Source organism: Acanthochromis polyacanthus, chromosome 3, assembly GCF_021347895.1.
Source record: "Acanthochromis polyacanthus isolate Apoly-LR-REF ecotype Palm Island chromosome 3, KAUST_Apoly_ChrSc, whole genome shotgun sequence".
In the NCBI taxonomy this organism is placed as follows: domain Eukaryota; kingdom Metazoa; phylum Chordata; class Actinopteri; family Pomacentridae; genus Acanthochromis; species Acanthochromis polyacanthus.
The window spans coordinates 5,015,569-5,042,080 of NC_067115.1; the positions used below are offsets into that span (position 1 = coordinate 5,015,569).

Here is a 26,512-nt window from a genome sequence, read left to right on the forward strand (position 1 = left end):
GATGTGTTTTCAAAGTGTTACTTTAATTTTTTTGAGCAGTGTATTAAAAGGAAAAAAACAACATCAAATGCACTAACTTCTATTTTTTCCCTGTGAATCTGTCACCTTGTAGAGTTGTTTTCTGCTACATTGACATTGTTGGCTACTTTGCACAAATTACTTTATCCACATACTTGACCTGTAAAGCTGACTGATTTCCAGTAGAGGCTGTTAAAGTTGTCATATAATTGGTATGATTTTGCTGTGATAGTCCAACAGAAGCTCCCTCCATCACTCTGAGATTTAATTTGTGGTCTTTGTCTTCAAACTATAAATGACCACAGGAGTGCTTTTGACATGTTTTTTTACCTTCTGCTTTACATGAGTTGATCGCTCTTGTAAAGTTTTTTTTTTATGGTTTTGGTTTGCTACATGCCTAAATTTCTTCAAACTTTGTATGCAGGGCTGTTTTTGATTATTGGAAACACTGGTTAGAGCTGTTGCTATATAATCTGTTGAAAAAACCCAAAATGGACAGTTAAAATGTGTGCAGAGCTGCACAGATGACATTAATTCCTATTTGGATTAACTTTTGACTTTACACTGAGTCATTTCATTCATTTTTAACATAAAACAAATTGACGTGGACTGAAAGTAAAACTGCGTTGGCCACTTCTCCACCTCATGTTCCTCTTTGATTTCTGCTGCTCGTACAGTGCAACCCAAAAGAGACCACGTCCTGTATGTCACCTTCCCAAAAGAATGGAAGACTAGTGACCTCTACCAGCTCTTCAGTGCCTTTGGTAAGACATAATTAAGCATGTTAATTCTACTCTCAGACAACTCTCACCAGCTGTTTATCACTTACCTTCTCCTTTCTTTTTGTAACTCACTCAGGAAACATCCAGGTTTCATGGGTAGATGATACATCAGCGTTTGTGTCCCTGAGTCAGACGGACCAGGTACAAATAGGTAAGTCTGAAACTCTGAACGCACACTGAAGCGGTCTTTGCACAAATACATCTTGGACACTATTAATGTCTTCTCTCATTGTGAAGCTATGAACACCAGCCGCTATGCAGAGAGCTACAGGATCCAGACATATGCAGAGTACATCCAGGGTAAAGAGAAGGAGAAGCCTGGCCAAACAGCCAAAACCTGGGGCGAAGACGGCTGGGTGAAATCTCACTATACCTCCTCCACTACTTCTGGGTTTGGATACCCCAGGTATGCCTGCACTGCTGACAAAAACGTCATAGTTTAGTATGTCATCCAAACTGTATTTAAAAAAAATTCATAGCTTAGTATGTTGTGGAAAAGGGTTCAGGTTAGGGAAAAAAGGTGCCCAGGTAGCTCAACTGGTAGAGAGAGATCGTGTCAAGTATTATCAATTCATCATCATATTTCTGACAGTTATACACAGTAGCAAATGGGGGCTTCTTTTATTATTTAGATACATGCACAAAAGGCAAATGTTTTTAAGTTTGTATGTTTATTTTCAGGCCACAAACTATGTCACAGGTACTGTATTTGACTTATCTTAATGTGCAAAATACTGCTTTTAGCTCTCAGTGAGAACATGTCTGAGGTAAAGGAAGTCTCAATGAAACACAAAGCCTCTTTCCTTTTTATTTCATTGATTACATTCAAATCAGATGTTTTGCTGGTACAGATTTATTCTCAGTTTCCTCATGACCCTTGCTTGACCTCCATTAGACACAGCCCAGGAAGGTGACCATTCACACTGAGGAAGAGAACACAATTAGCAAATGCTTCATAAATATCTAATTAGAGAGCAGATTATGCCAGAAACACTGTCAGAGTCCTCACCTGGTGTGTCCGAGCAGCACAACCGCAGACAAGGTGCCGTCTGGGAGGGATCTGAAGAGTTTTCCCAACCGGCGGTCCAGCTTCTGCATCATGTGATCCATTTCCAGATCCTACACAAAAACATCAAATCACCGAAGGTAACTTTGTTGTGCACTTCCATCTGAATTGGATCTGTATACTGAAACAGAGATAACAGTAACAAGACGACATGGTCATCAATATCCCCCGCCACATGTGATGTCTATGAGTCTATATCCAAAATAGTGATCAAGGGCCATAACTCTGTTAAATATTATCGCACAGGTCTCATTTTCGAACTTGATCAAGGTGTCCATGGTGTGAAGCTACACACTAAATTTCATAATCCTAGCTGTAATCGTGTCCGAGAAAAGCTGTCCCCTTCATGACGGACGGACGGAGGCCAAACCTACATCCCCCTTTTCCACTTCGTGGAGGCGGGGGATGATAATAATAAAAACACAACATAATACCCTATTGGGAATATAATCCGATCAGAGTATGGATTATGAAGAAATCCTGAATATTCCCGATACCGCTCCCAGCCCTAAACCACATATCCCACTGTGAGTTATAGAAACATTGGATGTCATTAAGCTACACTCAACAAAAATATAAACGCAACACTTTTGTTTTTGCTCCCATTTTTTATAAGATGAACTCAAAGATCTAAATCTTTTTCCACATACACAATATCACCATTTCTCTCAAATATTGTTCACAAATCTGCCTAAATCTGTGATAGTGAGCACTTCTCCTTTGCTGAGATAATCCATCCCACCTCACAGGTGTGCCATATCAAGATGCTGATTAGACACCATGATTAGTGCACAGGTGTGTCTTAGACTGCCCACAATAAAAGGACACTAAAGGTGCAGTTTTGTTTTATGGGGGGTCTATGATTCACCACAGTTTTATCGTGAAGGTCTAAAACTCTTTGGACCTTCTGGCTTGGCTTTTGTTGTGACACACAGTATAAATTGTGGGACCTTAAGTACATACACAGATGGACTCCAGTCTTATAGTAGATGAATCTCAAGAATGAATAAAGCAAACAGGAAAATTGTGTAGGCAATTTGGAGCCTCGGGAAAGAGACAGAATATGTTTAAAAATCAGAGGTTTCAGCTTTTGATTGGCAGTAAATTTGTAAACATTTCTAAACACATGGTTTCACTTCATTTTTATGGGTTACTGAGTGTAGAAGGTTCAATTACAACTGTTTCAACGATCGATTATTAATGTGTGAAAGACTTTAAACAGTCGCTCCTCATAACACGCACTTGTTCAAACAATAATTTGTTTTCCTGCCACATGTGCAGTTGTCAGAGATTTGGGTGGATGACAACATTTAGGTCACACATAACCTTTTAGATCATTGCAACACACAGATACAGTAAGCATCAACTGGGTCTAAAATTAAATGCTCAGTTTTTGCTGTGAGATTTTAGTCTTGATATGAATTAGTGAGACTTAACAGAAGCTGACAGAATCTTCCTAGCATTAGTTTTTTTATTTTGTCATACCTGTGTGTTAGGCATCGAGTTTACTATGATAAAATAAAACCAAGCCAAACTTTGCAAAGTATCTTTAAAAAAAAAAACAGAGCAAAACTCAAAGTGTGCTGCAATACTTATGGACTTGGGCAGCTGCAATACTCAATGCACACCAGAAAACAACACTCTTGAATAGATGGAGACAAGAATCCTTCAGAGTCTTACCAAAACATTTAAACTCTGGAAAAAGTCAGTGTTGTTGTCTCATGCTGCTCATTCTGTCTAATGATGAATAAACTAAAGAGCTAAGAACTAAGACAAGATGCTAACAGGTTTAAATCTGCCATGGCATGTTTATAATGAACATATAGCCGTCTAAAAATGCACAAAATGTTACGTGACAAGCAGTCAAATCAGCGCAAGATAGCCTTTACCTGAGAACTGTGGCCCATGTTGGTTTTGTTCTCGTCCTCTGCTGCTTCCCCATCACCTCCGATTGTGGTCACTGGCGTTGCCATGGCAACCCATGAAGGCAAATGGGGCGGTGTCAGGGACTGACAGATGAGGTAGTTCTCCTGTCGCAGATCTTTAGAGGAGCTGAGAGCCGCATGTTTGCCCTCTGAACTCTGGAACTCTGTCAGCCAGAGACACACAAACTTTGTATGAACTCCCACATGAGCTGTGCAGCAACATATACCGTAATTCATCATATGGCCACTCACTTATGCATGCATGTCTTGTATGTTTTCCAGGTTTGGCAGGCAGGATGACTCTCTCCACCGTACCAAAGCGACCAAATGTCTCTGTGACTGTCTCCTCAGACAGCTTCGATCTGGTGTCAGTGAGCTGTAACTGGTCTGTTTTAGCTGCTGGCAAACCGTTTACAGGAGAAACACCTGAACATTTACGATCTAATGTGTGTCCGTTAACCTCTGCAGAAATCTTTATGCATTCAGCCACACTGGGCTTCAGTTTAACGGCGTAGAGGTGACTGGTGTTGAGAATGTCATCGGTTAAGGTATCAAGAGTCAGATCCAGGTCGAGCAGTGACTCATTTACAGGCCTCTGCACCTGAAAATATGAAATACTAGTACAGCTGTCTGGAAAGGTTTGGACATGAAAAGGGAAATGGGAACAGAAGCAACAGAATAAAAGGAAGAGAGCTACCTTCATGTGCTGTCCCTGCACATTAAGCCCATTCAGAGTTTTTAAAGCTAGCGTTGCTCCCTCCAGCAGCTCAAACTCGACCTCTGCATGGACCTGGAGACCCAACATTTTCAGAAAACGTAGGAAAAAATAGTAAAGCAAATCCAAAAACAGGAGAAACTCTGAACAATTTAACACATGGTTGAACTGAAGCAGGAATTATCATAATATCTCTGAGGGCAGATGACGAGACATACTCTGACACTTGTGTTCAACATTTTGATTCTTCCAACTGGTCCACAGCAACGGAACAGCCGCCTCACTTCTCTCTCAGAGAAACCTGCAGGGAATGGCCCAGCAAACACCACGCACATATCCCGAAGATCTGCACACACCTGCAGGATAAACACACACAGTGAGGAGTACATCCACACGAGATGCAGCAGGACAATACATGTTTGGAAAAACTGCCTGACACTCCGGTGCAGCCGCTCCCGATGAGGGAAGCGTCTCTTCAAATGGTCTGAGAAGGAAGAAAACTGGACGACCGAGAGGAAAGGATGCTTTGTCTGTCTCTTAAAGGATTCCAGCATCTGAAAAAGAGAAGATACAAGTTTCAGAAGGAGAGGAGGAAGAGTTTAACGGTCAACAGTGAGGGCAAATAAAGAATGGAGCAAAACATGGAGTGAGCGGAGGGAAAAAGATGCAGAGACACAGAAAGGTAGACAGAAGGCACTAGGCTGTCACTGCTGATTTGATTAAAGACACTCTGGTGGCGCAGCAGATTGATACTGATGCATGTTCACCTACAATTTAATCTGTGATAATCAAATGCATACCCTGAGCCAAAGAGTAATATTCATCTGTCCCCGTGTTGTCACTTTATGGGCTGTTGTCAAATTATGTAGAAATTCCATGAAAGATTATTCAAAAACAGACACCTTGGGACATCCAAAACGTAATGAATACAGGGCTGCTAATGTCTGACAAATAGGTTAAACCGGCAAACTTGCTGCAAATGAAAACATATTAATTATGATTTGAAGGAAAAAAACACGATCATTTGTGTTGCAGACACGAGTTTGATCAGGTTAAAGTGAATGCTCCTTCAAAAACCACGAGCAGTTCTCACCTCTTTGTCAGAGCTGTACCACCGCTGATTGGACAGATTCAGGGCGACATCAGAACGCTTTCCGAAAAAGGCTACTGATCGGCCGAGTAGCTGAAGTACGTCAGCAAATCTGCATGATAAAGAACGTAGAATCTGTCAATATAGCTGCCATGATGTTGGTTTCACAGTCAATAAACAACAAACCAATCCAAACTACATTCAGCCAACTGTAGAGCTGCAAGGATTAATTGATAAACAAAACTCTGATTACAGTTCCTTGAATTTGAAATGTTTTCTGTGCTTAACTAAATGACATCATAGTTGGCATCCATCAGTCTGTAGACTATGGATAAGCGCCTTGCGAGGTAGTAGATGAGCAGCGTCTGGAGTGACTGTAGAGGCCGATCCTGGATCTGCATACTCTGCTGCAGCCCTCGCATATAAAGACAGGTGCATCATCATTGCAAAGCCTGGACAATTCTATGGAGAGACTGAGTTGCCCGGACAGCAGAATCCCCCTCTCGGCCTCACTAGCAGGTTCCAGAGGAATGGCAAGCCAGTACGTCTGGGGCCAGTTTGACTGCAGCAGTTTGCCAGATCAATAGTGTGATATAGGTACTGACTGCCTAATGGGACTGCACTCCACATTTTCTGGAGGGGTTGTCTCCCTTAGCCTTTGCAGATCCAACTGCGAACTGCAAGGCAACGGTGGTGCATGATGGCCGGTGGCTCAATTGAGCTCGTACGCCCTTTGACAGGTCTTGTTTTTTGTCCTGCTGGGTGTCATGCCACCCTCCTCACCAGTATGGCCTGGTGGGGGAGCCGGTTTAGACGCCGACCACCCGTCCATGCGGCAGGTTGTACTGGGTTACAATGTTACCAGTAGCAGACTTGATGTCTGACCTGACACTTGACATCCAACCCGGTCTCACGGGGATTCGTGAAACTGTCACGTAAGTTTTAGTTTCGGTTTCGTGCGCACCAACACGATTTCGTCATGTTTTTCGTGCCGCTCACCACGAAATGTTTTTCGCTGTGGTAATCACATCTGAAAGTGGTTTATACCGGTGGATTCATGACGATCTAAGCTGTCCATCGGCGTATACTGCTTGTGTGATCGCGTTTGCGGCCGCTGGCCGCCGGACATTCTTGAAATTCCTATGCAAATTGGTAAGTGTACCACCGGCTTATGGTTAGGTTATGGTTAGGTTATGGTTATGGTTATGGTTAGGGTTATGTTTAGGAACGATGTCATGCAAAATATAGCGTTGGATTCGCCACGGTTTTACATTAAAAATATAATATACACATTCTTTTGAAATACGTTCTGAGTGGCACGAAAAGTCCGCCGTTTAAAATACATTGGTGCGCATTTTGTGGTGAGCGGCACGAAAAACATGACGAAATCGTGTTGGTGCGCACGAAACCGAAACTAAAACTTACGTGACAGTTTCACGAATCCTCGTGAGATCGGGCTGTGACATCATATGCAGACGGGATAATAACACGATATCACATAATAATTGTAGAGCCTGCTGAACAACAGCAAAATGTTCCTTTTGGTCTTGTGACGGATTTGAGCTTGCTCAGCCTCTCTGGTTTGTAGTGGCATGAGCGTCTGGAGTTTGTACTCAAATTGCTCCAAACTCCCATTTCTACTTCAAATTGTAGGCTGCATAATTCTTGAGAAGGAAAGAATCAGAAGATATGTGCAGAGAAAACAAAACAACTGGCAAAAAAAACAAACAAACACAGGAAATCCCAGAGATGCCTATTTATATGGTTCTTAAATTATCACAGGTTTGCAATTTACAGTGGAATTCTTAATTTTGGAGATCACACATCTGGCAAACGTACTTGGGATTAAGATCACAGCTCCTCAACAATTGTTACAAATTACAGATCCTCGCGTAATAATAGTCCAGTTATGAGAGTTTATGAGGGTAAATCTGCAAGATTGAGGGTAAAACTGATAATATTTAGATTGTGGACAAAACAGACCATATGAAGACGCCTGTTTTGGGTTTGGGAAACACTGACAGACATTTTTCACCATTTTCTGACATTTTAAATACCAAACAAGTGAACAATTAATCTAGAAAATACTCGACAGATTAATGAACGATGAAAATAATCATTCCATCCACTAAGGAGAGTGTTTTTAAAATCCTCTATTTTGAGCGTGAAACGAGCTGTTTTAGTATGGAGGTGAAAAAACCCAGAGGAAAGCTGTGGTTATACCCAGCTCAGTGTGAACATGCTGTGAGTGACGGTTGTAAGATGTCAACAATACAAAAAGAGTGTGTAACATGTTGTACCTGAGACTCGGTGTGGGTGCAAGTTTGCAGTCAGAGGACTCCTCCTCCTCTATTGTGTATCCCCACAGCTGCTCCAGATGAAGCTCTACAACCTGACAGCGAGCACACACAGAAAATGTTGCATTGTTTGTGTGTGTGTGTGTGTGTGTGTCCTCGACAGTTATTTGCTACCTGACGAGGTCCTGTTTTGATGAAGTACTGGGCCAGCTCCAAGGCTGCCACAGCATCCTCAGTGGGATTATGACCCTTCTCCTCTTCAGTTTGTATTTGCCTCCTGGGACGCAAGTGAAAAATTAAATTATTACTTGTGGTCGGAGACACACAAACACACACACACACACACACACACACACACACACACACACACACACACACACAAAACAAGAACTCACTTCAGCACCGTCTCAGCCAGAACCTTAAGCTTAAACCTCTGACCGAACTCTCTCCTGTACAGCAGTGAGGTGTCAATTACATGCTGGTGGATGAGCTGCAGGCAGGACACAGACAAAAAACAGGTCAAAAGCCATACAGAAGAAGTTGTATCTATATTTTAAGACAACATCTCCAAAATGGAACATCTATTCATGGAATATCCGAGCTATGCGACTACTTAACATTACTGCTGGAACAAAGGGAATAAAATCACTTCTGTAAACTACTATGGCATGTTGGATGAAGCCTGACCTGTTTGTTTTTGTAGTTGGTGCATTAGACATGTTTAAAGCAACCAAAAAGGAGCACTGAAAGATGGTAGAATTCTTATAAATATGAAATAAATATGCTTATGTTTCATGCAGCAGAAAGCAGCACACACAAGAGATGTCTCAGTGGTCTTGATTTATTAATAGTGGTGTGTGATTACAAATCTATGAGCAAACAACACATTTCACATTGCGGCTTCCTCAGGCTCACTCAGTATTTATGTTTCATGTTGTGTCAGACTTCATCAGTTTGAAAGCCACACGGTGGCAGACAGCAGCGCATGTCGGTGGCCACATACAGATTATAAATACGATAAATTATGTATGTGTGTTTCACTAAAGACACACTTTTCCCTGTGAATACATAATAATAATAATAATAATAACTTTATTTATAAAGCACCGTTTATACAAGAATGCACCTCACAGTGCTTCACAATCATAAATACAAAAGTTAAAATCAACTAAAACATTGCTATCATAGTGAATAAATATAAAAGGAGGAAATGCAATAATAAAAACAACAAATAACAATACAATAAACAGCTTAAAAGAAAAAGTGTTTAAGAATAAATAAAACTAAATAAAATAATAAAAGACCTAACCATAAGCATGGCAAGCTTCACATGGCTGAGGGCCAGCACTTTGTCTGAGTCACTCACCTTTAGAGCCATGAGGTCATTGTTGATGGAATGGCCCACCAGGACCGCATCGCCCGGCAACAGCTTCCTGAGTTTTTCCTGCACATCCCGCAGGGTGGTGGTGATGGGTCGCAACATGGCTGCAGTGACACCAGAGAACCTATTAGGAGGCACACAGCAGCAAGGGTGGGAACAGATATGTGCTTTTCAAAAAGGAAGTCAACAAAATAAACTGTATGGAAAAGTTTGTCTTTACCTCAAGATTTAGAAACACTGGAAAAATGCACTACGTGTCTATAAGATGAAAACAATTATATATGCCACCGATTGTCACTGACGCAATTCCAGAGCAAGCATAATGTTGGTCATTAGGTTTTATCCAGATTTTCTTGCCCAAAAAAGTGAATGTGTGTGTACCTGGTGAGGTAGTTGAGGATGCGGTTCTTGGGCTTCACCAGATGGTCCAGGACACAGTTCCCATCACTGTCCACCACAGAAACACGAGTCAGCTCATTCCCCTTCTCTGTTAGACACTGAAACACACCAGCAAAGTGGCAAACAGTTTGGATTCAATGTAATAGCTCAAAATATAATAACAGTTGCAAAAGACAGAGAGGCTTTGGTGCACCTTGCTGAGTTTTAACCATTAAAGCTGTAAACACCAAGCAACATCTGTAATATGCAAAATCAGGTGAGGACTCCACAGTAGAAAGAGGGAATTAACTACATAAGTGAGGACATCTCACCATTTCACAGTCAAGTCCATACAGAGGGCTGCTGTCAGTCACACAGTCAACACTGTCTGTGCTCACAAATTCCTCGAAGCCTGGCATTCCTGTGTTGAGACAATTGAAATAAGAAGCGAGCAGGAAGAGACTCCGACCATGTCTACATGACACCGTCTGAATCTGAAAGCACTTCCCTTCTCATATCCAAAATTGAGCTTTTGAATAAAGGTGGATCAATCAAAACTGATGGTGCATTTAAATGACAATAGTTTGTTTGTTTTAAAGGCTTTCAGAAAACAATGGCATATGCATTTGACACAGTTTTGCTTTGACAGTACAAGCTTGGATGTAAACACATGAACACTGTGTTTTTGGATTTATTTGCCATAGTATGGTCTTGTTACAAAGTGACTAGTTCCTGTTAGAACATCTTATTTTAGGCCAACTATGACAGTTGCAAAATAAAAGCCTAGATAGATTAAAAAATACTGATCCTTCACAATGGATAAATGTCTGTTTTACCTTCTAGACTGAATGTAAAACTCTTTATAAAAATAACGCTCAGAAAAAAATGAAACTCACGCACCCTTGACAGGGTAGTGCTTCTTGATCATCTCCTCCTGGGTGAGAACGTAAGCTGTCAGTCCTCTCCTCTGGGTCCCAAACTTGGCGATAACTGGGTGACCTTTCAATGCTGCAGAAATAATACACATGGACAATTAAGTACAAGAGCGAAAAACACTAAAAGAAAAGACAAAAACACAACTACTGCTGAAACAATTACACATAGATAGATAGACAGATAGATAGATAGATAGACAGACAGACAGACAGACAGACAGACAGACAGACAGATAGATAGATAGATAGATAGATAGATAGATAGAACACATTTGTATACAATTCTCACCATTATGCATATCATTCTCTGGTTTGGAAAAATAAACACAGTCCACTGTAGGAAGTTCACTGCTGAAGATTCCAGATGCTACGTTGTTACATGATGGCGTGAAGGTGACCCTCTAGAATGCAAAAACAACAAAAACGATCCTAAGCACTGATGCTATGAACAGAATTTCTCTCCTTAAATCATTCGTGTCAGTGTCTTTCCATTCCCTCTGGTTACTCACAGTGGTGTATTTGGTCCTGAGGTGTCTCAGGCTGAGGTAGTGTTTGTAAAAGTGACTCTGCGTCAGGCCCTCCACGATCACAACATTTAAACCTTTAACCTTTCTCTGATGGCGGAGGCGGCACCAACTAGGAGAGAAACAGTTTGACACGGAGACCTACAAGTTATGGGGGCTGCAGTCTGCGAGTAAAGTGTTTTTATTATTATTGGAGCACAGGGACACTGTATAAGTTAGTTACTGCATATTATTTGCTGAGAACTGACACAGTAGATAACATTTTACAAGCATAGCCATTACCTGGGCTGTTTGATGCCACCTGTTTTCCCCAGAGCAGCGTAATGCAGCAGCTCTGTCAGCTCATTCAATGTAATTGGTTGTTGAAGGCAGTCGAGCGGCACTGAGACCCTCGGTGAGCAAGAGAGACGTCCACTCTGCAGCGCCTCATCGCCCTCCTGCTCAGTTTTTAATCTCTTGGCCTTCACATGAGCTCCCACGGCTGCGTTCTTTCTTTTCTTTGTGTTGCACGATAATGATGATGACAATGATGATGACGACTCCATGTTCATGCTGATGTTCATACTGGGTGTTAAAAAGCAATTGAAATAGCACTGTGTTGCAGACATTAAATGACAACAACTGCACATGTTTGTTTACTGTTGAGATTTACTGTCCAGTATAAGTTTGTATTGTTTCAAGGTGCATATATAAAGAAAGCAAAAAGAATTCAGTCGTGACTGATACGTCACTAACCATTACTTCCATTGCTGACTAATCTCTGGATTATTTTCTTATTAATTCTCATTATTCTTATCAATTGATTACACGTTTGGTTTATAAAATATAAAGAAATAGTAAAGGATATCCATTGGTGTTCCCCAAAGCCCAAGCTGACATCCTTAAATGTCCTGTTTTGTCCGCAATTCATATATATTCAATTTATTGTCATAGCAGAGGGAGAAAATCAGAAAATACTCAAACGCTCAAGAAGATGTAATCAGAGGATTTAGACTTGTTTTCTGAGCTAATCAGTTACTTGTCGCAGCTTCAGTCAGTAACACTAATTACTAAACAAAACAGTTAAAAATCAAACACTGGCAGTGAACACTTTTTTAGTATTTTGTCTTAATGTACTTATTGATTGGATATGTTTGTCTTGACTGTATTTCACACTGATGGCTTAGAGCTGAAGCAAAAGAAACACAGACTGAAAAAAACTGAAGAAATTTAGCTTTTTTAGTGAAGGAAGGCTTTATGTCTCCATTAGTAACAGTTTGTAAAACACTCAATGTGAAATACTGAAACAAATAATGTCTTTTACAAGGCACTAAAAGACAGAGAATATCAGTTGCCTGTTTAACCAAAAGTATTTAAATAGTAATTAAATAACATGCTGGTGATTTGGGTTAATTTACACTATTGTAGCTATATAGCAGCCGAGTAACTATGGGTACACGTAGATTGACTGCATGTACATGATTTTAGCTTTGGGTGACATCATGACTGCTTGATAATGTGCTAGCTTTATTTGTGCTGCAGCTGTCATGTATATAAAGTGAAATTAGGATTTGTTTGGAGTTGCATTAAGTTAGCTGCTAAGCCAGATCAGTGCAATTCATATACCCCATGTTTAACACGAATATCAACGAATACTGACTTTAACAAGTGTGTAATATGACACACTGAAGTGCATATTAAGATGAGCTGGTTCTGTGGATTCAGTGTTGTGGCTCAATAATAGTTATACAGGTAACACTCCTAGCTTGCTAACACTTGAAAAAAAAAGTACATTTGTAGTTTTGAGAATTTGTAAGTCGCGTAGAGGCTTGAGAAGGGTAAAAAAAGGAATAAAAATGAGTAAATACCAGATATTAGGGGTCCAATTGGGTCAAAAATTAAGCTTCCTCCACTGCTAGAGCGTAAAAACACATATACCACATGGGTAATGCACGATGGTGTAAAGTTTAAAAATACTAGTGATACTTTCTGTTTGCATTTTAAAAAAATAAAAGTCCAGTAGCGACAACTGTCCGTGAGTGTAGCTAAAACTGGCGAGATGTGGTGGTGTTTGGTCTGAGAAAATGACACTCTGGACATCAGTCTGGCTCCATGTCTACCTTTAACTCTTCTCCCTATGTTATGTCCTGTAATAACTGTGATAAACCCAGTGCAGTATGCTGTTATTTTGATAGGAAGTGACAAAAACAGAGCAGCGCTTCCCTTCCTCAGAGTTTGTCTGTGATCGACTAATTGTGTCTACAATCGTTTCTGCTGACTTTCAGACATACATAATCGAGCTCGGATTGATAGATGCGCATTTTGAAAAAGTAGCGCGGTTTTGCTTAGTTCCCAATGTATAGACTTCGGCTTCACCCTTTGATAGTACTACAGTTATATCCTGAAGTTATTGATAAAAAACCACACGGGTTTAACATCAAGCAATAGCTATGTCTACAAAGAAACTGGCAAAGTAAGTGAATACGTTAGCTGTTATCTGGCTACACAGCTAATCCAAACAGACAAAGAAGCAAGCTCTAAAAGCGGTGCATATTTACATATTTGGGCTATAAGCTAAGTGTTTAAATATTGTTTTACGTCACTGACATAATAAAATTCACCAATATGTCTATATTAACAGTATATTCAGTTAATATTTGCATAGATAGATAGATGCTTTATCAACCCCGAGGGAAATTCAAGAATTGCAATGATAAAAAGACATTCTGTTTGATTTCAATTTCTGTACAGAAAACAGACTCTTATTTCTGTCTTCACAGGGAATTAGGATTCTTGAGGCAGCGAAGTCAGTCCTCCTCTGGGTCAAAGAAATGTACAGTATCTAGTGAGTGTGATCTATCCAGTTGACAATGTTTACAATCTTTATGTTTAGATTTTATCCCTTTCACAGTACATGCATATGTATAAAACTTTCATTTATATGCCTGTTGTTGTGAAAACTGTCGGGTTTCTTTCAGATCAAATATTTTCATATCTCATTGTGATTGACTTTGAGTCCACTTGCTGGAGAGAAAAGAACAACTACAGCCAGGAAATTAGTAAGTAGCCTTAAAAAAATCATTCATTATCTTTTTCACCCATTTTGCCATTGAAATGAGTCCATTCTGTTGTTTCATCCTTCCTGTAGTTGAATTTCCTGCTGTTCTGTTGAACACAGTCACAGGACAGGTCGAGTCTGAGTTTCACACTTATGTTCAACCCCAAGAACATCCCATACTGTCTGAGTTCTGCACTGAGCTGACCGGGATCACACAGGTGTCTGTGCATAGGGAAAACTGTACAAGTCCAAAAATAATACTGTACTTTTGGGTGATTTGCTCTGTATAGTTTCATATTATGTCTGACAGCTTGATTTCTCTGCCTCTTAGACACAGGTTGAGGCAGGGATCCCTCTTCAGATCTGTCTTTCTCGGTTCACCCGCTGGCTGCAAAACCTTCAGCTCGAGATGGAAGTGGTCTTTTCCAACAAACAGCAAAGATGTTCTGCATCTTCGCCTTCTCAAAAACTGTGTACTTTCCTCACATGGTCAGGTAAGAGTCATTTACATCGGTTGTCATGTATGTAAGATTAGTGTTTTTTAATTTATTATTTGTAAACCTCCTCACAATCTGACTCCGTTAAGGAGATCCTTTCTTGCATCAGAGTCAAAATAATACTAATTAAAGCTGCAAGCAGTGATGGACGAGTCCTCGCGTCCTTGCTGCTCGGCGAATCCGCGCATGTCCACCAGGTGGTGCTGCGACCGAGTGTGTATGTCGGTCTCTGGATGGGATCAGGACTGTTTCATGGCAAAGGATCATTATTTTGGGGGGTTGCCATGGCCACACTCTTTGACTTTTGCGGAGCATTTTGACAACTTTTCATCGGGAGCATCTGTTGAGTATACTGGCCAAATTTAAGGTCTCTGGAACTTACCCCTGATGAATTATTAAACAGAAAAAATTTACAGTTAATTTAAGATGGCCGACTTCCTGTTGGGTTTAGGGCGTGGCCGTGATTGACTTTTTCGTGTGTCCTGATGTGCTGCATATGCCCCTCAAATATTGTGGCTGTAGATAAAACGTCGTGACAGTTGGCATAATGACTACTTTTTCAATTTTACAGGGGGCACTATGGAGCCATTTTGCCACACACATGCGCAACTCCCATAAAATATCAAATTTTTCGCCAGTCCTTATGTCCATGCAAAGTTTGACGCATTTTGGGATATGATAAGGCCGCCAAAGTGGAGCTTGAAAAGAGTGAAGAAGAAGAAAAAGAAACTCTAGGGTTTCAGTAGGGTCCCAGGCATCGACGGTGCTCGGACCCTAATTATCAGCATTATTGAAACTAGTGAGACATAAATCCAAAAGAAGATCTGCTAGAACACATTTAATCATAATGTGCCTCCATCTGCTTTGTCTATCAGACTGGGATCTTGGAGTTTGTTTGCAGTACGAATGTAAACGTAAACAGCTTCATAAACCTGATGTTCTCAACAGCTGGATAGACCTGAGGAGCACATACAGGGTAAGTACCAGCTTGCTCGCTTTGCCTTTGGACCTTTTGCTGTCTTTCATTCTAGGTGTATGTTTCTCAGTCTGTAAAATATTTTAAAAGATGATAAATTACCATCTTAACAGAGACCACAGTTACATATGTATTTGTGTGAGCATGACTTCAAACACCAAAACCGACCTAATTCACAGGTACCTGAAATAGTGGAAATGATTAAATAATTTCTTTTATGATTATATAGACATATTTATACTTGAATTAAAGGGACATCTACCTTGTCGTAGGCTGAGTAATTAATCTTATTTGGCCTACTGTCACCTCTATTGATCTTGTAATGTCTAAACCACCATTTTTTTGTATTTCCAGCTGTTTTACGCCAGGAAACCCAAAGGCCTGAATGGGGCACTTCAAGATCTAGGGATACAGTTTTCTGGGAGAGAACATTCTGGTACAAATGAAGCAAACATTTCTTGGTTTAGATTATTCTACACATAGAGCAACCTAACCTGCTCCTCTTTTGATTTTTCTATGCTCCTGTGCTTCAAGTTTTTCCTCTTTTCTCAGGTTTGGATGACGCCCGAAATACAGCTCAGCTGGCAGCAAGAATGATGAGAGATGGCTGTGTAATGAAGATCACCAGGAGCTTGGAGAGGGTGAGTGGTCGCCCGACAACACCCTTAATGAACGCCAAATCCTGAAATATTGGCCTTCCACTTCACCTTGCCAAAGAGGCAGTTTTATGCACAGTGAATGTACTGAGATCAAGGATGGAGCTTGTTTTGTGCAAAAAGATTCTATATGCAGAGTTTATAAATCTTTCTGTGATGACACACTTTAAAGCTTTTTTTTAAATAAAGAACTATAAAACTGGACTTCAGCCGTCATAAACAGAGGCTTCTATGCCTTTTCTCTAGTTTTATACGTGATTAGATAGGAAGTTTGAACAGTTATGTTGATGGTTGGAAAGTGGAAATCAAGATACTGTAGCTAATTATGCAGTTCAAAAGAAGGACAACTGCTGACAGAAAATATTTTGACAATACAATTTTAAGGAAAGTCAAATATGGGCTGTATTTTAAATTACTTATTATACACTTCATATTTTCTTTTCATAGACCTCTTTGATAGTCAAACCCATGTTTGGAAACTCTGCCTGTCCTGCAGACAACAAGAGAGAAAACGGGAACAACAATAAAAAGGAAAATACTCTCATTGCAAGCAGACCCTCATCATCCAAAATTCCTCTAAAGGCTGCTCAAAAACAGCCTTGTTCAGAGATCATCAGTCGGAATTTAGAAGTAAAGGAAAACTCAAGTTCAATTCAACAATCTGTTCATATCTGTCAAAGCCTGATCTCGCCGAAGACACTACTCAATGGTGTGATGACACCTTTATGGGGAAACAGCAGGACGTCAGTCAGAGCAAAGGCTGCTGCCAATCTTTCCTCCTCAGTTATGATCAACTGTCCTTCACCTCACAATAACAACGCCAGCCTCGTTCTGTGTTCTACTACAATGAACTGCTTTTCACACCTACTTCAGCCAAACCAGGAATCAAAAACGGGAGCAACATCAGGACCCGTGGAGGAGGAGGAAGGTGCAGAACTTTCAGTGCAAACAGAGGAGAGATGTGGTTCTTATGATGATGTGGTGCTGGATGGTGATGAATGTATTAGTGAAACGGACAGAGAATGTGATGCTGAGTACATATCAGAGTTTGACAGTGGATGTTATGACTGGGAAGAGACAGATAATTCACTTTCACCTGGAGGTCAGTGCACATTAAATTTAAGAGAAATGAGTGCTGGAAACAACTCCAGAGTGCAAAAGATAATTAGCGGTTCATCAACAACCTCTAACTCTACAAAGACATTAGGATCCCATATTAAAGTCTCTAATGGCTTAAATGAACTGATGCAGCATTCAACAACCTCTGTGTCAGATAGTTATTTTGCTGTGCCTAAAACTGTGACCTGGAGAAAACCAAATCAGTGCAAAACACGACTTGGAACTTCTCTACAACTTCAGGAAACAGCCGATGGGAAAACAGAGAAGCCTTCTCTATTCAGACCGAAGCCTTTTGTTCCAGAAAAGACCTCCACTCCCAATACCTCCTTTGCCAGGCCCAAACCTGTCGTCCCCAAACACACAAAACACAAAGAGACCCACAAGTCATCCTTTACCATCTACACTGAACCAGCAAAACAGACTGCAGCGCCCCCTGGCGGCGCTCTGTACACCCCCAAAAATGTCCTCTCCTGTTTGTCAACCAACACACTCTCCTCCTGTGCCAGTCACTCCTTCTTTTCAGTGAAAGGGGCACACAAGATCACTTCCCCTCTGTGTGCATGTGGTCGTCGTGCAAAGCGACAGGTTGTGTCAAACGGAGGTCCAAATCACGGCCGAGGGTTTTACTGCTGTCCAGTACGACGCTCAGGCAGTGGAGGCCGGGTGAAGAAAGGCTGTGAGTTTTTTAAATGGGAGTCAGCTCTGATGAAGGATGGCTCAGTGGTCGCTCCTGCTGTCGGTTCTTCTGTTTCACTCTGTCAGATGAACTCCACTCTCACACATCGTCCACCGCACAGGTCACTGCTAAGAAAAAGCTATTAGAGAAACTGGAAGGGAGAAGCGGAAAAACATTGCATTTATTACACTAAAACATATTTGACAGTGGGGCTGCACAGTGGTGTAGTGGTTAGCACTTTCGCCTTGCATCAAGAAGATCCTGGTACAAGTCCCGGCCCAGGATCTTTCTACATGGAGTTTCCATGTTCTCCCTGTGCATGCGTGGGTTTTCTCCGGGTACTCCGGCTTCCTCCCACAGTCCAAAAATATGCTGAGGTTAACTGGTTACTCTAAATTGCCCATAGGTGTGAATGTGAGCGTGATTGTGTGTCTGTATATGTAGCCCTGTGACAGACTGGTGACCTGTCCAGGGTGTCCCCTGCCTTCGCCCGAGTCAGCTGGGATGGACTCCAGCACCCCCCATGACCCTAGTGAGGATAAAGCGGTGTATAGAGAATGGATGGATGGATATTTGACAGTTGGCTGTTCATGAAGTAAAACATCTGTCAAATCAATGCTTTTATTTAACAGACACTGTAATTGCTGAAATAATTTATTTCACTTTTGGTAATTGATTGTAAGTTAGCAAATGTAATCACTGCAAAAAGAAAATGGATTGCTTTTTGTATTTCACATCAATGTAAACTGTAATTTTCATGTTCATATTTTAAGACGTGAATTTGTATTCTATTGAACTTTTGTCAATGTTCAATAGAAAAAATGCCACTGTGTTGAATAAAAATGACTGGTACTGTAAGCTAAGGAGTGACCCAAGGAGGGACATGGATCAGACAGCCAGTAGTGGAGGACTACAATCCACTCATACCACTCCAGTTACATCCAGTAGCGGCTATTTTTCAGGCAGAGTTTCGTGCAGAACTGTTACCTTACTGATGTATCTTAATAGCACAGTCAATCCCGATTCAACCACATACAATGAAGTAGTTCTGGCCGGTCAGAAAATGTTTACACTAATAATATAGGGTCTTAAAGACTCTTACGTAAACCTGGAAGACTTCTGAAAATAAGTGGTACAAGCTGTTGAACAATGCAATATTGAAACAGAACCTGCAGCTTAAAGGATAAAATGAAACTGGATGGACAGAGTGTAATGTCTCAGTGAGAGGAACAAGGACATTTTTGAAAGTGTTTTATATGTGCTTAAGTTGTTAATGTAACCAGTGCAATTCAATGTTATTTTATGAACTTTATCAACCAATAAAAAGTTATTTAAGCAACTGTTGTAGATTTTGATTAACTGGTAGTTGCATAAAAAAGGGATAGCATTCTAGAAAAAAACTGGAAGAATCAGTAAAGTATAATGAAATTAGTTTATTATACTAATTTTATGGAGTATAAAATGAGTATCCTTCCTTGAATCAGCTACTGCTCCAAATTGAACTCATGTTGGACACATCAGCGATTCACAATTTATTTAAGCAACTTTTGTAGGTTTAAATCAACTGATAGTTACATAAAAAAGGTTATTATTCTAGACAATTCCTGTTGCAGGATCAGCAAAGTATAATAAAATGAATTTTCATGTATTTCTATATGGTGGTCTTGCCTGGGTAAGCAACTGGGTCAATATAGAATTGCATGACTTTTTGTAACATAGTTGACAGGTATCAACAAGGCCGTCTATAACCAAACATATGACATTTTTACAGAAAGATTCTTCTAAATATTACATCTTCAACTGAGTAAAACTGACGCTGAAAATTGTTTGTAAAGATATTGTAGTAAACCTGCTGACATGCAATTAAACCACATTTGACTCACACGCTACTTTATATTAAATCACTCAGACAGCCTTGGAGTCTGGCCGGCCTTTTCTTCAGGAGGAAATGACATCATGTGGGCAGGTCAGGTGTTTTAGTAATGGGTAACTTAATTGGAAGTGACTTCTCTTACACAGATACAATTTATTTTTGCAAATGAAATTTGATGTAAACCAAAAAGAATTATCTGTCATGATTATCTCAACTTCATCAAAAGAACACAATCAAAACAATTTTTGACTAAGCTCATTTTATTATTGTTTAGCTAATTAGAAGGTGGTTGTTATTAAATTCTGACAGTTATTTAGTTGACATTTTATTGATATCCAGTCGTTTTTTTATTAATAGGTGACTGTTTCCATTATAAATATTTATGGAATTTGTAAAGACACAATCATAATGAACATAAAAAAGCATTAGTATCTTTTATTTTAATAAAAATGCATGCAATATATATCCCATTGACTTCAAAAGTCCCTCAATTATATATTGACCCAACTGATAAGAGTGAATGCCAAAAGAAATTACTTGCTGACCTATAGGGGGAAAATAAACCGAGACATTGTGCCACCCTAGTGTGAGTAATGACCTCAGTCTGGCCACAACTAAGTAAATAAATTATGTTGAATGTGATAGATAGATAAATAGATAGATAGATAGATAGATAGATAGATAGATAGATAGATAGTTCAGCTTGTTTCATTTTGTGTTTTGTTATTTTTAGCTTTGCCTTTCCAAACGGCCCAACACTTTTGTCCCTCCTGGGCCGCCGTACAGGACTAACGCGCTGTGTTGTGGCTCCGCCCCTATGGCTCCGCCGTCCTTCCTTGAACCAGCCACAACTCCAACTTGAACACATGTTGGACCCACAGACTGCATCAGTCTCACAACTTCTCCGTGTTTTCGTTTTGTAGTCGCTGCAGCTTTACGATCTCAGATAGCTCGTGCTAGCCTCCGCTGTTCGGCTAACGGCTAAGAAAGTCCGTTAGGAAGAGCCGAAAACGAGCGGGTAACTGCTGCTGCTGCAGAGCCTCGACTCTCTGCTCGGTGTTTGAGCCGCTTCGAAGCCTGCTGGGAACATGTCGGCCGCGCAGAACGAGTCTAGGAAGCGGAGCAAGAAGCGCTATGGGTCCGGTCACCACGGCAAGAGGTGGAAGGGCTCCAGGGAGTTGGAGGTGGGCATGGAGGGGATCCTCATCACATGCAACATGAACGAGAGAAAGTGCACCGCCGAGGCCTTCAATCTGCTCAATGAGTACGCAGAGCAGCTGTATGGGCCCGAGAAGGTGAGTCTGCTTCTGCTGCTGCTGAGGGACAAACGGGGTTTAATGCACTGTGGTCATTGGAAGACTGGGAGCTGTTTTGTTCAATCTGCTGTCTCAGACTGGTGGAGAAAATAAACATCCAGAATGGACGTTTAGCTGTTTAGTTTGCGACACTGTTGGACAGTTTTTGCAAATTAGTGGATATTCAGTGAGATAACTCCTAAGTTGTATATTTATGCATTAAATTAAATACAATTTGGAATGCATTACTCAGATTTCCCCTTTGATGCACAACATGGGTAAAAAGTGACCCATATTCCATTAATTAGTTATTTCCAATAAATATATACAGGATTTTACAGTTAAGGCTGCAATTAATGTTTATTTGAATTGTAGGTTATTTTCTTAATTAACCCATTAGCTATCTAGAGTAGTTTAAATCAATCCACTGGACTTTAAGAAAGTTCCTTGAAGACGTTTCACCTCTCATCCAAGAGGCTTCTTCAGTTCTGGTGGTGGTTGGTGTTGCCTCAGCTTTTAAACCTCTGTGAGGTGTGTCCAGGGCTATTATTCCAACGACCAATACCAAAACTCATCTGACTACTCAACAATTAGCACACAAGGGCTCAGTGACACATTTCAACGACCCCCACCGAAACAAAGACCATCGTTAAGTAGTCAGGTGAGTTTTGGTATCGGTCGTTGGAATAATAGCCCTGGACACACCTCACAGAGGTTTAAAAGCTGAGGCAGCACCAACCACCACCAGAACTGAAGAAGCCTCTTGGATGAGAGGTGAAACGTCTTCAAGGAACTTTCTTAAAGTCCAGTGGATTAATTTAAACTACTTTGGATAACGTTGACCTGGATGAATGAGAACCTACACAGACATCTAACCCATTAGTTGTATGGTCTAATTTTTCAAAATTTATTACACATTTTAAAAGTTCGAAAACAGAAATAATTGTCAAATTTTCAGCTTTCTGAAATTTGGTGAACTAATACTGTAACATCTGCGAGTCTAAGCTTAAAATTTTGATCAAAAATACTTCATTTATCCATGCAAAATGTAAAACATGTAAATCAGTGCTTATCTATCAAAAAACTGCTAAGTTATATCAACTAGAGTTGAACTAAGTGCCGCTCTTGATCACAGCTGCAGGAAAATGCTGGCAGCAGCAGTGATGAAGAGGAGGCTGAGGAGGAAGATGTTGATGTTGCACTGAAGAAAGAAGTGGCACAGCTGCAGGCATCTGGAACCAAACAGGAGCGACGCTTCCAGGCTCTCGATAGCGGAGCAAACAACGTCATCTTCATCCGAACTCAAAACCTGGGTAAGAACTTTTAAATGAAAGAGTAGTTGGTCTGATGCATTTCTAGCTTTCAGTGTTACTGTGGTTACGATTTGTCTTTTTTCTGTCCTAGAATCTGACAAACTGGTTCATCACATCCTGTCTGATCTTCACACAACCAAGAAGAAGAAGTCACGCGTGATCCTCCGAATGCTGCCAGTGAGAAAACAGAATCACTTAATGTCAATCTAACTGTTTAATGTGGTTTAATAGATGCAGTATAGAAATGTATTACAGTAGAATAAGTAGAGAGGTACTGATTCAGCCCAGCACTTAAGACTCTGAACTTAATCAAGTATCAACACCGATCAGCCACAACATTAAAACCCGCCGCCTAATACTGTGTAGGTACTTGATCTGATTGGAATCTGTGGAGTTTGCAGGCCAGAACATGAGCTCTTTGTCATGTTCCCCGGGCCGTCCCTGAGCAGTTGTTGCTGTGTGTTAGGATATGTGGTCCAGCTGGTGGTGGTGGGGCACTGCCATGTGGAGGGGATTGATATTTGGTCTGACATAGTAAATAGGTGGGTGTTATCCGTCAAAGTAACATCAACGTAACCACCAGAACCAAAAGATTCCTGGCAGAATGTTGCACTGTAACAAGATGCTTAATGTTATTCAGGTCATTTGGCAGTTGTTGCTCATTGGTGTATTGACTTTAAAATGAGATATTGTTTGATATTTGCAAAATGGCTCTCGAATCCTGATCTGACTCATGCGGTGTAGGCGGCCGCTCATGCCAGACAGCTCTGTCCTCTACTTTCACTGTTTGGATTTTACTGTTCCACTTTACAACAACAGCCTCCAGGCAGGGTTGGCCTGACAATTTCAAGTTTTGCAAATCTCTCTGTGTAGAGTCTCAGTCATCCAGGACTTCTCTTGAACCTTGCAAAGGCAGTGTGATTTTTTTTTTTTTTCCATTGATTATCCATTTCAACGACAGTGCTCGTCTATGGAGCAATAGGAGTGCCAAATCAAAATATAAATAAATAAATAATTAAATAAATAAATAAATGTGGAAATATAAAGAGAAATAAATAAATAAATAAATAAATGTGGAAATATAAAGAGAAATAAATAAATAAATGTGGAAATATAAAGAGAAATAAATAAATAAATAAATAAATGTGAAAATATAAAGAGAAATAAATAAATAAATAAATAAAAAGGAAAATTTTGTCTTTGCTTTTACCTTTTCTGTTTTTTCCTTTTATTTATTTATTTATTTATTTCTCTTTATATTTCCACATTTATTTATTTAATTATTTATTTCTCTTTATATTTCCACATTTATTTATTTATTTATTTATTTATTTATTTCCCTTTATATTTCCTCAGTCCACCAAGAAAAGGAAAAATGCAAATTAGTTTGCTCTGGGCGGGGATTCTGAACACAGGAGTCCTGCCTGACACCAGCTCCCAGCACGGCTGAAGTGAAGCCATGTCACCGTTGAGCTTCGGCTTATTCTGCCACACTGATAAGAAAATAAACATTAATTTACCGAATTAGCAGCGTCCTTTCAGTGTCTGATGGCAGAATCAGCCGAAGTTCCACGGTGACACGGCTTCACTTCAGCCGTGATCGGAGCTGGCGTCAGGACAGAAACCTGTGTGCGGGTACGACTCCCCACCCTGAAAAGGAAGCCCCGCCCAGAGCAAACTGATTTGCATTTTTCTATTTCATGGTGTCAGGCATTATGAAATAACCACCAAGAAATAAAATGCAAATCAGTTTGCTTTCACTTGGTGGACTGAGCTGTCAATCAAATGGCTCTAGGCGGGGCTTCCTCGTCGTTCCTGATCACAGGCATATGAAGAGTAGATACGACACGCCCCTCTGAGCGGCCTGTGATCAGGAACGACGAGGAAGCCCCGCCTAGAGCCATTTGATTGACAGCTCAGTCCACCAAGTGAAAGCAAACTGATTTGCATTTTATTTCTTGGTGGTTATTTCGTTATTTAGTTGCTTGTGACTGGTTTAAAGAAACACAAACAAGCCAGAGCATATTTTTTTCCTCTACAGCAGAATGATGAGGTGCAGCCAGACAGGTATGTTTTACAGAATAACCTGACTGAGTGAGACTGTTTAGAATCCAAACCACTTTTAGCTCTGCAACATTAATATATATGATAGAAGTGTCCATGCTGTCATCCACAGTGCCTGATCCTTGCTTTCATCTCCTCCAGGTGACTGGAACGTGCAAGGCCTTCCAGGAAGACATGGTGAAATACCTGACCACGTTCCTGGAGCCTTGGTTCAAAACCCCGAACTGTGCTACCTACCAGATCGCTTTCAAGGCTCGCAACAGCAGCCACAACAAGAGGGATGAAATCATCAAATCTATTGCAGGTAGACTTGGACTCCTCTAATGTTCGTACGTTTTATCGTTGCTGCACCGCTCCTGACTTGTCCTTTTGATTCTGACCACTACAGGTCTCGTGGGGAAGTTAAACCCTAAAAACAAAGTGGATTTGACTAATCCTGAACTGACGATCATTGTGGAGGTCATCAAGGCCGTGTGCTGCATCAGTGTGGTAAAAGACTATACACTGTATAGGAAGTACAACGTACAGGAAGTAGTGAAAGACGACGTACCCAAGCCTGATGTGACCGCAGCAAAAATAGATTCAAACACAACCGAGAAGAAGGAGAAAGACGATGCAGGGGAGACGGACAAAGAAAAGAATAAAGGTGAAGACAACGGGGACAAAAATGAGTCAGAGGACAAGAAGGAGGCTGATAACGGTGAAGGTGTGGCGGAATAAAAGCTCACATTTACAGAAACCTCATGGTCAGTTGGTGAGACATCATCTTAAGTCGCTTTATATTGTAGTGTGTTTGTGTTACATGGACTGATAACACGATTTGTCAAAATGTTGAGGTTGGCAACAGTCAAAATGATCGTAATATAATTTGTTTTTTAATGTTCATAAACTGAGCTGTGTGTTTCAGAAAACCGTGGTTTGAATTAACTTTACATATCAGTGTAACTCAGCCAACAGCTGACAGTTTTTCAATCTGAATTTGATTTTTAATGTCTGTGTCAGTTTGTTTTTGACATTTTTACTCAAAGAAAAGAGGAGTTTCGCTCAGGTTAACAGGTGTCACATTTCATATCTGTCTGGCTTTTGTAACTATTGTTTCCTAAGCTAGTCCCTAAATTAAAACTACCTGTGTGTTTGACTGATTTCCCAGCTGTTCTTTGCTTATTTAGTGGTGTTTCGCGTTGTAGTGATCGGAACGACAAGGTTAAAGAAGTGGAGGAGAGACGACTTTAAAAGGAAAGGTTAAGGATGATGGAAAAGTCACATTAAGGGAGCGTAGAAAAGCACGTGTGTGTGCTGCGTCACACCTGTAAATGTTCTGACGTTTGGTCGGTTTTCCTTTTTTACTCCACAAGGTGGAGTTAACGCCTCATTTTACAGAGTCATGAGGATCACTGGGAAAGATGCACAATGGCTGTTTGTCATGGATGAACAATTTACCAAAACATCACTAAGATCCTGCCTTTGCTTTAGATCACCTACATTTTATGTAGTTTTTAAATGTTTTGAACGTGAACAGTATAGGCTTTCCTGAAACGTGTTCATTTACAGATCCAGCTGTACTATATCTCAATACAGACGGGATTATTTTACATGTGTTGGGCAAGTAATTTAGCAGGAACAGTTGAACCTGTGATACCAAGGAACTGTACCGGTCTCTGGTGAGTTGAGTAGTTTTCTGAGTGACAATATGCCTCAATAAAATTTGTCATAATATATTTTGGGGTTGTTTTTGAAGACAGTTTCTTTTTGGAAGATGTTTTTTAAGACTGAAGTAACAGACAAAGTTAAAACACTCAGTCTGAGCTGACATGTTGGTGTTTACAGGTATGTTTCCCATTTTCATCATCTTAGTTTATCTCAGTGTGAATGTGATGTTTTATGTAAAATGCTTT

At 40.4% G+C, this 26,512-nt stretch overlaps 3 protein-coding genes across 8 annotated transcripts; 2 read left to right on the forward strand and 1 right to left on the reverse strand.

Moving 5' to 3' along the window:
- Positions 1-1,594: 1,594 nt before the first annotated feature.
- Positions 1,595-13,075, reverse strand: LOC110966383 (RNA exonuclease 5). 5 transcript variants are annotated; one of them, XM_022215720.2, is made up of 19 exons: positions 12,959-13,075; positions 11,394-11,675; positions 11,097-11,223; positions 10,877-10,988; positions 10,553-10,660; positions 9,985-10,073; positions 9,656-9,771; positions 9,260-9,398; positions 8,289-8,383; positions 8,068-8,170; positions 7,897-7,988; positions 5,600-5,708; positions 4,944-5,060; positions 4,725-4,862; positions 4,489-4,581; positions 4,044-4,392; positions 3,756-3,955; positions 1,810-1,919; positions 1,595-1,723 (listed from the first exon to the last, which is right to left on the reverse strand). In XM_022215720.2, the coding sequence occupies exons 2-19, from the start codon at positions 11,672-11,674 to the stop codon at positions 1,669-1,671; spliced, it is 2,433 nt and encodes an 810-aa protein (XP_022071412.2). In that variant the 5' UTR covers position 11,675; positions 12,959-13,075; the 3' UTR covers positions 1,595-1,668. The 5 variants fall into 5 exon arrangements, with proteins under 5 accessions (XP_022071412.2, XP_022071409.2, XP_022071410.2 ...); XM_022215717.2 differs by having other exon boundaries at positions 4,044-4,581; XM_022215718.2 differs by having other exon boundaries at positions 4,725-5,060.
- A 191-nt stretch (positions 13,076-13,266) lies between these two features.
- On the forward strand, positions 13,267-19,411 carry eri2 (ERI1 exoribonuclease family member 2). 2 transcript variants are annotated; one of them, XM_022215714.2, is made up of 9 exons: positions 13,267-13,563; positions 13,871-13,935; positions 14,069-14,149; positions 14,239-14,366; positions 14,480-14,642; positions 15,521-15,621; positions 15,976-16,057; positions 16,174-16,262; positions 16,725-19,411. In XM_022215714.2, exons 1-9 carry the CDS (start codon positions 13,541-13,543, stop codon positions 18,216-18,218), a joined length of 2,226 nt encoding a protein of 741 aa, XP_022071406.2. In that variant the 5' UTR covers positions 13,267-13,540; the 3' UTR covers positions 18,219-19,411. The 2 variants fall into 2 exon arrangements, with proteins under 2 accessions (XP_022071406.2, XP_051801739.1); XM_051945779.1 differs by lacking the exons at positions 13,267-13,563; positions 13,871-13,935; positions 14,239-14,366 and having other exon boundaries at positions 14,071-14,149.
- Positions 19,412-20,733: 1,322 nt separating this feature from the next.
- On the forward strand, positions 20,734-26,335 carry thumpd1 (THUMP domain containing 1). The gene is made up of 5 exons (XM_051945780.1): positions 20,734-21,240; positions 22,376-22,553; positions 22,645-22,730; positions 24,759-24,921; positions 25,006-26,335. Exons 1-5 carry the CDS (start codon positions 21,034-21,036, stop codon positions 25,335-25,337), a joined length of 966 nt encoding a protein of 321 aa, XP_051801740.1. The 5' UTR covers positions 20,734-21,033; the 3' UTR covers positions 25,338-26,335.
- Positions 26,336-26,512: the final 177 nt, after the last annotated feature.

Excerpts from the sequence above, each read along its gene's own strand:
- LOC110966383 (XM_022215716.2), bottom strand. The coding sequence starts at position 11,674 with ATGAACATCAGCATGAACATGGAGTCGTCATCATCATTGTCATCATCA. Across the intron at positions 10,074-10,552 it reads GAAGCACTACCCTGTCAAGG|GAATGCCAGGCTTCGAGGAA; the intron begins GTGCGTGAGTTT and ends GTCTCAACACAG. Across the intron at positions 9,772-9,984 it reads ATGGACTTGACTGTGAAATG|TGTCTAACAGAGAAGGGGAA; the intron begins GTGAGATGTCCT and ends GGTGTGTTTCAG.
- eri2 (XM_022215714.2), top strand. The coding sequence starts at position 13,541 with ATGTCTACAAAGAAACTGGCAAA. Across the intron at positions 13,936-14,068 it reads AAAGAAATGTACAGTATCTA|ATCAAATATTTTCATATCTC; the intron begins GTGAGTGTGATC and ends GGTTTCTTTCAG. Across the intron at positions 14,367-14,479 it reads AGCTGACCGGGATCACACAG|ACACAGGTTGAGGCAGGGAT; the intron begins GTGTCTGTGCAT and ends TCTGCCTCTTAG.
- thumpd1 (XM_051945780.1), top strand. The coding sequence starts at position 21,034 with ATGTCGGCCGCGCAGAACGAGTCTAGGAAGCGGAGCAAGAAGCGCTAT. Across the intron at positions 22,554-22,644 it reads CATCCGAACTCAAAACCTGG|AATCTGACAAACTGGTTCAT; the intron begins GTAAGAACTTTT and ends TTTCTGTCCTAG. Across the intron at positions 24,922-25,005 it reads AATCATCAAATCTATTGCAG|GTCTCGTGGGGAAGTTAAAC; the intron begins GTAGACTTGGAC and ends TGACCACTACAG.